This window comes from Pipistrellus kuhlii, unplaced genomic scaffold, assembly GCF_014108245.1.
Source record: "Pipistrellus kuhlii isolate mPipKuh1 unplaced genomic scaffold, mPipKuh1.p scaffold_m20_p_4, whole genome shotgun sequence".
In the NCBI taxonomy this organism is placed as follows: domain Eukaryota; kingdom Metazoa; phylum Chordata; class Mammalia; order Chiroptera; family Vespertilionidae; genus Pipistrellus; species Pipistrellus kuhlii.
The window spans coordinates 30382903-30395966 of record NW_023425540.1 but is presented as its reverse complement, the minus strand read 5'-3'; the positions used below and the strand labels follow the sequence as shown (position 1 = coordinate 30395966).

At 39.7% G+C, this 13064-nt stretch overlaps 1 protein-coding gene across 3 annotated transcripts in view; it reads right to left on the bottom strand.

Annotated features, from left to right (window-relative positions):
- NLN (neurolysin) overlaps positions 1-13064 on the bottom strand; it is a 70755-nt gene that overhangs the window by 36022 nt on the left and 21669 nt on the right. For all 3 annotated transcript variants that reach the window (XM_036409408.2, XM_045571223.1, XM_045571224.1), the window contains exons 2-4: positions 6583-6842; positions 4430-4578; positions 1788-1895 (exon numbers count right to left, since the gene is read on the bottom strand). In XM_036409408.2, the coding sequence (XP_036265301.2) occupies positions 1788-1895; positions 4430-4578; positions 6583-6842 (517 nt within the window). The remainder of the gene's footprint in view (positions 1-1787; positions 1896-4429; positions 4579-6582; positions 6843-13064) is intronic.

Here is a 13064-nt window from a genome sequence, read left to right as displayed (position 1 = left end):
CCTGGCGGGACGGATTTGGCCCGCGGGCCTTGTGTTTGACACATTTGTTCTAGTGAGGTGTTTAGATTTGTAGTCATCCTATATAAACCTATATAATAAAAGCATAATATGCAAATCAACTGAATGGTGGAATGATGGGCCAGTGGGGGACAGGGCTGGAAAACAGATGGTGCCAGGCCAGCCAAGGCATGTGCCAGCGGTCAGAAGGAGAAGACTGATGGGTGCAGGGGTGAGGGGGCTGGCAGCGACCAGCAGCGGGGTGATAGGGCAACGCCATTCCCAAATTGCCTGCCTGGTGGCCTCCCACAGAGGGAGGCCATAGGTGGCAGCAGCGCAATGGGGGGCAGGGCCAACTGCTCACCACCTGTGCCTGTCCCCTGATTGGCCCACCCGGTCACCTTCCACAGAGGGAGGTCAGACTGCATTTTCAGTTCGACCTACCTGTGGGCTCCCGGACTGCGAGAGGGTACAGGCTGGGCTGAGAGGGACCCTCCCCCCCCTCCAGTGCATTAATTTTCATGCACCAGGCCTCTAGTTTTTAGAAATAAAAGGAGCTACCTTTGGATAGCACTAACTGTGAAGACAGAGTAGAGGAATAGAAAAATCAGGTGGCCAGTGACACCACTGAGCATCTGGATCAGACTAACCCATGAAGCCCAACTACCTCTGGACCTTCCAGTTATACAAGCAAGTAAATCTCTTCTATTATTTAAATTGTTCCAATGGGGTTTTGTTAGCTGCAACCAAACACATTTTAACTAACACAGTGTTCATGCCCCAAACAGAACTGATGATTGACCAGGGCAAGTCAGACAAGTGAGATCAGTCCCATTTTTCCTGTAATTAGGATGAAGAGGATTCAAGGTGTTCAAAGGGCATTCAGGTCCAGAAAGGTGCCTGTATCTCAGGTCTATCTACCATGCTGACATCACATGGTCTACATTCCTTTCAAACTAGTTTCTAGTTCTACTGCCTAGAACAGTGGTCGGCAAACTGCGGCTCGCGAACCACAAGTGTCTCTTTGGCCCCTCAAGTGTGGCTCTTCCACAAAATACCATGGCCTGGGCAAGTCTATTTTGAAGAAGTGGCATTAGAAGAAGTTTAAGTTTAAAAAATTTGGCTCTCAAAAGAAATTTCAATCGTTGTACTGTTGATATTTGGCTCTGTTGACTGATGAGTTTGCTGACCACTGGCCTAGAAGAATCACCTGGAAATAAATCATTTTTTCTTTTCCAAAGTATGAATTAATTCTACAGCTGAGGTTATTTTTGAAACTCGAAGATTTGATAGGCGTTAGACAAAAGAAAAAGTTTGAGAAGCATTTTTCAGCAGCTGATCTGTCCACCTTTAAGGGGCATATAGTAATCGCAAGTTTTCCATTTCAAAGTGCTGGTTTTAAAATTCCCCATCATAAGGATTTTATTACCAGTGCCCTATCTGTGTAAGACCACAGGAATAAAAACACAAATCAACTATTAAGGCCTGGAACGAGGTATAAAGAATGTAAGGTAGAGCAGAGGAAATAGGCCCAGCACACATGAAATAAATAAAACTTGGACAGGGTTACAGAAAAATTAAGTTATCAGCTGTTTTGTCAGTCACCATGAGGTGGATAGGAGTTGTGGAATTTAAAACCACTGACTATCCAATACATTGTAAATGGATCTCTATTATGCATTATTTCCCCACATTAAAAACATGTGTTTCCTTATTTACTGTTTTGTTGTTGCATTTTGTTTTATTTACTCTCTTCTTTTCCCCACAAAGAAAAGGAAATATGAACTCACGTTTTGGACTTGTTCTGGAAGATGGAGCCCATTTCTTTTCCCCATTTTAACTGACTTTTCCAAGTACCGCCTGGCTTCAGGCTTTATCTTCCCCAGATCACAGGTTTCCTGAAATGAAAGATTGTGACAACCATTCTGTTACAGCAGTGTCAGTAAATTACAAACTAGAGGCCAGAGCAAATTTATCCATCATCTCTGCTGAGCTGTGTAGCACAAAGGTGATTATGAGGCAGGCCCTTTTGAAGACCTAATTTCTTTTATGCTTTCAAGAGCCTCTGCTTATCTAAAACAGAAACATTAAGTAAACAAAAAGCTAACCAGAATTACCCTGCCTTGCATCAGAATCAAGAGTGCCTGTACTGTACCACTTGAGAGTGTGATCAGAGATGCATTTTCATTATCACATTCTCTATGACCCAGTGGTCTTTCTCACAAAACACATTTCTTATCACAAGTCATCTGGATTTAATTTTCTATCATTTGCTAACCTGGTTCCACTTGGGGGACAGGCATAAAAAGAAAGGGCAAATGATACACAGTGGAGAGTGGGGCTCTTTGGCCAACATACCAAGAAAGTACAGCCCAATAAAGGCTCTTGCACTTTAAATGACTTCTTGTCATTTAGCAAGAGAGGTCAGGGGGCTGCAGCAAGCTGCACATGGACAGGCATGCGGGGAAAATGCGTCCGCACAGCACACAGGAGGGCACGGGACAGTGTGTTTCAACCTGCCAGCAGCAACACGAACAGCACTCACTCAAAGGAATGAGGGCCCTGAAGGATGAGCCACAGCAAGGTATAAAAACACCGATATTTACTCAAAACAGGTGGCAAGAACATACATGGCACGTCTGGAAGGCTGGTCAGTTTGTGGTCCCTGGGAGGAAATGGACTCCAGAGAGAGGAGTAACAGGTTCAGTCTAGTTGAGAGGCAATGAGGGACTTTGTCTTTAGAGCCTGAGAGACCTCTCAGCATTAGCACCCTGCCATTGGTTTCATTCTCTCTCCATGAAAGACCGGGACTGTCCATCCATGAGCTTTGTATTTTCTCAACTAATGAGATCTTTAAAAGGCCCAATTAGATCTGCGCTTTAGAGCCTGCATTTTATATTGTCGCAAGGCTTTTGCTGCAATAATTCTGTAATTTTTTACATTTTGTTGTAGAAGGTAAGTAGAGTTGTATTCTGAGGGTGCTACTTAATAAAACTATCTGTATCTCGCCTTGCCTGACTGGGAAATGAGATTTTGAAAATCCCTAATGAGAACTTAGAAGTTGGGATGAAAACAGAGTTAAGGAAAATTAGAAATTCTGAGGAAAGTTTAAAAAAACAAGACAAAAACCATGTATAATACACAGGTAGAATGGAAATTTGATTATTGGGAATGAAATAAAAATAATCTATAAAGAACATGATTTGAATCATATAGAATAATAGAGTTAAAAAGAAAAAGGTGAACAACTTAATAAAGAATAATAATAAAGTTCTTTTAATTAATGTTATTTTTATAGTGCCAAATATGAATAATTCTGAACCACAGAGATTATAGATAACAAGCTGAAAAATGCTCATCTGATCTGAGGGAATAGACAGCATATACTCTTATATGTCTAAATAAAGTCATGACTACGTACTCTGTAGTGAGTTACAAAAATACTATTTGAATAATACTGCTGTTTTTATTTCAACTCTGTTAACTTGCTAAAAGGAACAAAAAATTTTTGAGATTTTTTACAAAAAGAAACATGTAAAATTAAACAAAAATGCCTAAAATTATATAAAGCATTGATTGTTTTTCCAAACTGCTGAGGTGTCATGAAAATAAAAATTCAAAGCAGAGAGGATAAGAATACTAGAAAGCAAATCAGCACTGGTTATGAAAAGACCAAAACACTCATGGCCGACTCACCTTTGACATTTATTACACATACTCGTAATTTCCCTGAGTCCTGGAAAAGGTGAGGATGATAGACAGGAATGACTGTGGCATGCAGCATCAACATGTGTCGGTATGATGGCCAAAAGCACATGATATTTATAGATAAACAGCTCAGTCCCATTTGCTTCTAGTTGATCTGATCTAATAAAGTCTTGTAATTCTTTGAAAATTCAAAGTGGTTTCTACATTGAACCATCAAGGTCATGATGGCTAAGAAGCCTTAGATTTGTAGATGTACACCCTTTTAATGTGTCATACTTTTAAAAAAACATATTTTTATTAATTTCAGAGGAAGGAAGAGGGAGAGAAACAGATACATCAATGATGAGAGTCACTGATTGGCTGCCTCCTGTACATCCCCTACTGGGATCAAGCCTGCAACCCAGACATGTGCCCTTGACCGGAATTGAACATGGGACCCTTTAGTCAGCAGGCCGACACTCTATCCATGAGCCAAACTGACTAGGGCTAGATGTACACTCTTTTATATTTGGTCTTTAATTGTAAGTGAAGGTAATCAGCTACTAAACATAAAACTAGGTGGTATAACATAACATTATATAACACTGTGCTCTGCCCATTATTATAGCAATTGGAAACAAAATCTAGAAGCATTCAAGTACTTCTTATTGCTGGTCAAGGTTTTTACTTTTTTATTGTAGGTTTTTTTTCCCCTTCTTTTAAAGAGATTCATAACATCATTTACCTGTAAATGAACAATTCTCAAAAAAATATCTTCTCTCATGCTCATTTCGATATCAAAGCGAGAAAGTCTTTTGTCCGCTTCTGTGCTTGCTGCTCGTACTTCTTTGTCAGAGGAGACGTGCTGGGGAAAGTCTAGCATGGTTCGTTCCACTGTCAATAGAGGGGGAAACTGTAAGGACTCCTCACCTCAGTATTAAGAAAAATACCTCCTCCGAAGCCGGTTTGGCTCAGTGGATAGAGCATCGGCCTGCGGACCCAAAGGTCCCAGGTTTGATTCCGGTCAAGGGCATGTACCTTGGTTGCGGGCACATCCCCAGTAGGGGGGTATGCAGGAGGCAGGTGATCGATGAGTCTCTCTCATCGATGTTTCTAACTCTCTATCCCTCTCTCTTCCTCTCTGTAAAAATTCAATAAAATATATAAGAAAAAAAAAAATACCTCCTGTCTAGATGTATGATTATCCTGAAAAAATTTTCATTTTATACTTTCTGTAAAAGTTCCTAAGGCTATAAAAAAAACACAGCGTTTAATGCAGAGCCTGGCTGTCCCAGTGGCATTATAAGGAACAATAGGGTGTGCACTGAGCACTGATTAAAGTACTATTTGGGTGCAATTTAAGGGAGGATTTTAACAGCCCTTGCTGGAGGCAGAATGAACAATGAGAACATACAGATAAGAGAAAGTTAGTCTTTAAAAGGCTATTCTTTGGATGATTAATCCACAAAGATAAATTTATGAGAGTGATGCAGTTGGTAGTTGAGGCAGAAGAGCAGAGGTCAGAGAGATCAGCCAATCCCCAGTGTGGTGGGATAGAGTGAGGAACTCTTGGTGTTGAGGGGTTGGAGAGGGTAGAACGATGACCAGGGCACTAGGGCTGTAGAGGGTTCTGGACAACCTTCCAAATTCCAAAAGACATACTAATGTTTACATTATTCATGTTCTTATAAAGCCTGGATACACAGCCAAGATTGCTTAGTCATAATTATCCTACAAAATTTATCCAATCCATAGTTAACTCCTGTGAATCTTCATTTCTTATAACTCAGAAAGCCTAATACTCACATAATAAAAATAATGTATTTTAAGTATAGGGAAAATGGAAAATAGAGAAAAGCAAAAAAATCCAATGATCAGCCCACCATCTAAGATACTAACCATTATTAAAATTTGTGTTATTAAATTATTAAAATTTTCTTTTGGCTTTCCTTCTATGTCCTTTTCTCTAGGTCATTAAATACTGCTTCTAAACATTATTTTGTCATTATGTTTAAAATATTTTTATTGATTTTTAGAGAGAGAAAGAGAGGGGGAGGAACGTCGACTGGCTGCTTCCTGTACGTGCCCTGTCCGGGGTTGGAACCTGCCACCTCGGTATGCGCCCTGACTAAGCATCAAACTGGGGACCTTTCTGTGCACAGGATGATGCTCAACTGACACCCACCACCCAGGGTTATACATGATTTTATTTTAAAAAATATATTGTATTGATTTCTTTACAGAGAAGGAGGTAGAGGAATAGAGAGTTAGAAACATCGATGAAAGAGAAACATCGATCAGCTGCCTCCTGCACACTCCCTACTGATGTGCCTGCAACCAAGGTACATGCCCTTGATCGGAATCGAACCTGGAACCCTTCAGTCTGCAGGCCGATGCTCAATCCACTAAGCCAAATCGGTTTCGGCTATACATGATTTTAATGGCTCCACAATATGAGGCTGCATGCATGATACCACAATTTATTTAGTCATTCTATTAGTTGACACTTAGGAGTTATTCCAAGCTTTTGGTTATGAGAATAACTGTCTATACAATACATAAATTTATAGATGATTTTTTTCCTGTGTCTGGTTATTTCCTTAATTAAATGCATAGATGTAGCATTACTTAGGCCAGGGTTTGAACTTCTTAAAATTATTCATAGATACTGTCAATGTTTTCCAAAAAGGAGCTGTAATGAGTATACATTTTACAGCACCTTTGCTAACACAATAAGAGATTTTAATCTGAGGTAACTTAATTCCAAGCAATTAATTAATCATTAGGTAAAAATCAATAGCTTGTAAAATTGGAAAACGGATTGCTAAGACAGAAAACGTAAAATGGCTTATGATGCCCACAAAACGAAATGTTGCTGTGCTTTTGCATCCTACTCACCTATGTATTTCACCTCTACATCAGCCAGTGCCTGCAAACAGTTCTCATAAGTTACTTCCTCAAGGTCAAGCATTCCAATGGCATCGTACACCTGTTTGGTCTGGACAATGAGCTCCTCGGTCCTTGTTTTAATTTGTTCTGGTGAAAGATCCCATCTTAACACATTCCTGCCAGCGGCAGTACTGGCAGACATTGCCTGAAGAGGAGACATCACTTCTCTCCCTAAAGTCATTCTGAATAAAATCCTGCAACCACCAGTTCTAAAGAGAAAGAGAATAAAAATTAGGCATTTCTGTTGATCTAAAGTCAATAGACAAGTGGGTATTATCTAATTAAATTTAAATCAAAAGTAACTTTGTAATAAAATTTCGCAATTTCTTGCCGCTGAACACATATGCACAACACTCCTGTAAAAGTGTCAACTCAGGAATCGGACGCCTGGGGGCTTATGGGATCTCCTGACAGGACCTGCCCACTTTCTCTGGGCAATAGAGCTGGTGCTATTTGAGGTGGCAGGCAGGATGCCTGCCTTCAGATGTGTTTGGGTGAGTTGCTGAGCAAGCCACGGAGAGGGTGGGCTCCTGGTTAAACTGAAGGCTTCATTTGGGAACCAAAAATCTTAAATCTCTTGGACCTTGAGCCACATGTTTTCTCTGGAAAATATGTACCTCCTCCCCACCCAGCAAAATGTTGTTGAAGGTTATGTTATTGAGGAATAAACTGATATGGATATGTGGAACTTATTTAATGGCACACTGTACTAGAAATATGAAGGGGATTTAACACCAACTCTTATTAGAGCTTTTTAAAAACTGGGAAATTATCAAAATGCACATGAATCAAGTATTAATATACTGTACAATGGTGAATAGGCTGTCCATTGTGCCATTTCTTTCTCTGAACTCTTAGGCATGCTTTGGCAATGCAAGAGCTCTGAAACATAAACAAATTCAATGAAAAGTAAGTATATGTATAAAAAACCCCTCAATGCTCTTATATTTTTTTCTTGAATATAGATTTAATGAAATTTGTATTTTCCAAACAATTGTTTATGTAATTAAATCATAGAAAAATAAAGTTATATGTCAAAGACATAATAATTGTCCTTTATAAATTAAACCAGTAATTTTTCTTATTTAAATGTTTTTCTTGGCCACCTACTAGTATGAAGACTCAAAAATGTTTGAGATTCAGCATTCAAATTCAGGTTGAATACCAGTTAAAAAAATCTTAGCGAAAATATCAAGAATGGAAATTTGAGTTTAAAACTTGGAAAATAAATTCTGGTATAGCTATGAAATTATTCTAAAAGAAAAAATTAAGAACAGCCATGTGTGCTTCTATCCACAAATGCATGTGTTTCTGTGTATAGATAATTTGAGTTTATAAGTAAAAATGTTATAATGAATAGTTAACATTTATTGTGTTTAGGCACTGTACCAAGTGCTTTTCATTTATTAACTCAGTTCTCACAAAAACCCTGTGAGGAAGTACTGACAGTACTGGCAGACATTGGTGCTTCTTGTATTACCAAAGAGGAAACTAAAACACAGAGAAGTTAAGTAACTTGCTCAAGGTCACTATGGTGGGAGCTAGGATTAAAAGCTAGATGTATCTTATAACAGAAACCCACACTTGAAACCTCTGTTCATGTTGACCAATGTCACAGCAATAAATATTTTAAAAAGAAAAAAACAGGTAGTATAGACCCAGTTTCCACACTCTTAACTGCTATGTTAAACTTCATCCCTATTATTTTATAACATCTTAAAACAATCTTATAATGTAGTTCAGACAGTATTCCCTTTTAATATATGATGCAATTGAGGCTCAGAGAAGCTAAGTGACTTGTTCAAGGCCATTCACTCACAAGTATTTATGAGCCCGTACTGTGTCTGGTCACTGTTTTAGGTGCTGAGAATAAAATGGCAAATTGACTGGGACCATGCTGTTATAATACAGTGAAGAAGACAAGTTGATCAACAGGCAATTATACTATACTAGAGGCCTGGTGCACGAATTTGTGCACCAGTGGAGTCCCTCAGCCCGGCCTGCAGGATCTGGCCAAAACCGGTTCCCTGACATCCCCTGAAAGTCCCGGGGAGGGACATGGTAGGTTGGCCAGCTGGGGAGGGACCTCAGGAGGTCTTCAGATGGGTAGGTCCGGCCCGTCTCGCTCAGTTCTGATCAGCTGGACCACAGTAGCAAGCTAACCTACCAGTTGGAGTGTCTGACCCCTGGAGGTTGTGCACATCATAGTGAGCAGTTGAGTGGCCTTAGCATATTATTAACATATTACACTTTGACTGGTTGAATGGAAGACCACGTACTTAGCATATCAGCCTTTTATTATATAGGACTAAGATGAGTGTTATGATAGGGTCAGCAGAAGGAACTCTGAAAGGCCACAAAAGGAACTTTTCTAGGAATATTGTCTAAAAGGAGAAATGTGCAAGCCAAGACCTAGACAATGTGCTGTCCAAAGGCCAAAGGCTATAAGAAGAGAGAAGTCTGCAAAGGTTAAGTAGGAAGTAGTGAATGCAAAGCCTTGGAAATCATTAAAAAGTTCAACCTTGCCCAGGCCAGTGTTGCTCAATGGTTGAACATCAACCCATGAACCAAGGAGTCATGGTTTGATTCCTGGTCAGAGCACATGCATCAGTTGCAGGAACAAGCCCCAGTATGGGGCATGCAGGAAGGAGGCAGCTGATCCAATGATTCTTTCTCATCATTGATATTTCTGTGCCTATCTCCCTCTCCATTCCCCTCTCTGGAAAAAAAAAAAAGTTCAATCTTATTTTGAAGGCAATGAGAGCCATTGAAGTCTTTTAATCAGGTGAGCGATAAAATAAAGTATGCATTTCAGAGAAATCACTCAAATTATAGTGAGTTGAAAAGTTTGGAAAAGAGAAGTCATTCTAGAGGAAAGCTATTACTGTATTTGGGGATACAATTTTGGCATGCTGAATTAGAAAATAAAGGGAATTGGAGTGATTAAAAAAAAAATCAATACGAGGTGATACTGAATGGATGTGTGGGGAGGTCAGAGAGTCAGGGAGGATGCCCAGGTTTCTGTGTTGGAAATGGATGGTGCTGCCATCACTAAAACAAGGAACTGAGAAAGGGGAGGAGGTGGCTCTTTGGGGTGGGGGTGAGAAATTCAACTTTGCACGTGCCAAGTGGCTGTGGCACATTTAAGTGGAATTTATTAATGTTAAATGGTAATTGAAACCAGACGGGAATTTGCAGAGTGAGAACAGAAGAACTGAGTTCTAACTCTGGTTTAATCACTGAGGCAGAAGGAAGGCCAAGCCAGCCCTGGTCTAGGAAGTTGTGAAAAGTAAGCATTAAAAAGGAAAGGAACAAATGACAGTATAAAGAAAGAAGAGTCTGTTGAACTTAGCAACAGAAATGCCATTGATTACTTTGGCAAGAGCAGTGTCAGTGGGGTGATATGGGTGGAAGTCAGACTGCTAGGGTTAAGAGGTGTGAAGAAGGTGAAAACTGGAGAGAGTACACCTAAGCAATTCTCTGGCTATGAAAACAAATGGAGCTAACTCAGTGCGCAGCTGGAAGGGGCTAAGGCAATGGAAAATTAGAGAGATCTAAATACTGTCTGTTCACATCAGACAGTATGTGAAACACTGGCTGGAGGACCCATGTCTGGCAGACTATTTTCTAGTATATTTTCACATTCCTCCTTTAACCAGTTGAAGGTTATATATTCACCAAAGGTCAAATTCCAAAACCTGTTTATTACTATTTGTTTTTATGCAATTTAAATATTTAACCAGTTAAATGTATGTAAACAGAATGATTTATTGTTTAGCTAAATTGTTTTTTGGAAATACTTTTTAATAAACAGTGACTAAAAAGTCAACCAAACCCCCCCCCCAAAACAACAAAACACAAAAAACTCGGCTGTAATAGAAGTTTAGGTAAAGAATTGTGATTATTTAGAAGACTTCTGATTCAGATTAATTATGTGCCTTTAGGTGTGTTCTTGTTCCACTTAAAAAAAAAATTGGAAATTTAAAAATGCTACATTTTAGATGTAGTTAAGCAAGGACAGTGAGGAATTCCAAACAAGTGATTCATACTTGTTAAAAAGGCCTTCATCTTACATCAAAATATTTAGAAATAAATATACATTTATGTATGGTTTAAATACATATTTTTATTAATTTCTTTATTGAGTAAGGTATCACATATTTGTCCTTAAACCCCCATTCCAATCCCCCAGCCCCACCCTAAATATATATTTTAAGCAATTTATCATTTTTCATGATTCCACTTGAAACTAACTTTTTCAATTTATTCTTAAATGGCATTTAGAGAAAGGTCAAAGGAGATAGGAACAAATGGCATATAAAGCATGGTCAGCAATTTGTTTTAGATAGAAGACTACAATCTCAGTAAGATCGATAAATTGGGTGAAACGGGAGTAGTTACATTATAATAAAAATGTGAGATGTCTGGGTTTAGGAATTGAAAGGCTAAACAGACTGACAAAATCCAGCATGTTTTCTTGGAAGTGGATGGTTGAGAAAAACAAGCTGAAGAATGCAAAGAGCTGACATCCTTGTATTGGCTAAATTGTCTCCAATGCACACTGGAGTCCACAGCTTGACAGCTGGGCCTGGGAGTAGGAAGGAAGACAGAACCAAGGATAGAAATCTTCAAAGCACAGGAGGAGCTGACCAGGTGGTTGGCAGAGGACATTGTGGGCAGGGTATAGAATGGTAAAACCAGATGGGGAGCCTCGACAGTGGTTTTATAAAGGTGAAGGAGTGTGGCCTGGGAGAGTAACTGGGGCAAAGTAGGATCTGGGGAACAAAAGATATGGATTTTCCTCCTTCCTTTGTGCTATGAGATGTGGAAGAGAAGTCGGGTATAGGGCAAGTATTTTCCTCAGGGCTGAGGGGATCTCAGTAAAGGTTAAAAGGAGAAGAGACAATCCAGAGTATGAGAAAGTGGAGGAGGATGTTTACTACGAGACCAAAACTTCAGAAGTAACAAGGGAGACGTCTAGGAGCAGATAGCTCCATTGGTATTGGTCGTCCAGCCATTCACTTCTCCCCTGTCCAATTATATTCGCCTTTTCTTTGCATACCATCCATCTTCCACACAGTCCATGATCTTTAAAGGTAGCTGCCTCTACCTCAGAGATCCTGGGAGAGGAAGGGGTCTTATTCCTACTGAGTATAAATGAGAAAGCTTGTGTTCTTGGCTGCAGCCAGCATCCAGTTTATGAGAAAAATGGGACCTGATTTAGGATGAAATAAACACTGTGAATGGAAAAATAAAGGAAGGAAACCAGATATTTACTGACATCACTAAGCCCCTAGATCAACTAATTCTGAAGCCTGACCAACAGCCAGACTTTCCAGTTATGTGAGTCTATTGTTCAGGCCGGTTTGAATGTGGTTTTGTTATTTGGCTCACACAGAGCACTGACTAATAAAGGAATGAAAACTGATAAAAGAATGAGCATGAGGGAAAAAGAATTATAAAGGTCGGAATACAAGAAATAACCAGGGACTGGAGGGTTTTCTAAGCTTGGTGGTGGCCTAAAATACCAGGGATGTGAAGTTCAGTGTGTATGGTGTAGGCTAAAAATTTCCAAAATAATCATTCCCACCATTCCTCATAGATACACAGAACTAAGCCTCGAAGGGGTCAGCCATGGCCATGATTGATGGGGATCCCAAGGCAGTTCCGCACAGGCGAAGAGGCTGGCCCTGGGGCTCCTCAGGCAATGCATAGCAAGCAGCCGACTAATGAGTAAAACACAGGACTCTGCATCTTAACACCCTGCTCTTTTCACCACTCTTCTTAGTACAAACCAATTATTATGGGCACATTTTCATTATTGTTAAACAGCTTTAAAATAAAACTACTCCACACATTTCACTGATCAGATGACCTCCACTGGTTTTCATTTATTTCCTAACATTTATCAAAAAGGTTGGTCACGGCATCACCTGACTTTAACTCAGTTAAAATGATAAAGCTGTAGCGCCACTGACTTGGCTGTACAAATACACCCAGGATCACCCTTGTACAGGCTTACTGCAATGAATAAAAAGCTACACCCTCCTTAAAGTCATACTCCCTGCATGTGGAAGGGGTCAAAAGAAACAGACGATAGAAATCATGATTTCATGGATCAACAGAACACACATTGCATTTTTTTATATTATACCTTCTTTTCTAGCCTTCTGGAATTTTGTCTTAATTTCCTTTAGGATTTAGAATTCTTGTTATCACAGAAAAGGAACGAAGACAGAACGATCCCCTTATGCTTCTAATTAAAACATTTTGATCTACTGAGAGTTTTTCTATCTGCATTGTATCTGCTTTTCCTCTTCCACCATCATTTTGCTGGGCATCCCTCCTCCTCCCCCTCTGTCACGATTTCACGCTCATTCAATGCTTAGAATGTCGGTACATTTCTCTCTTCTTGCTCTTCAGGGCCTCTG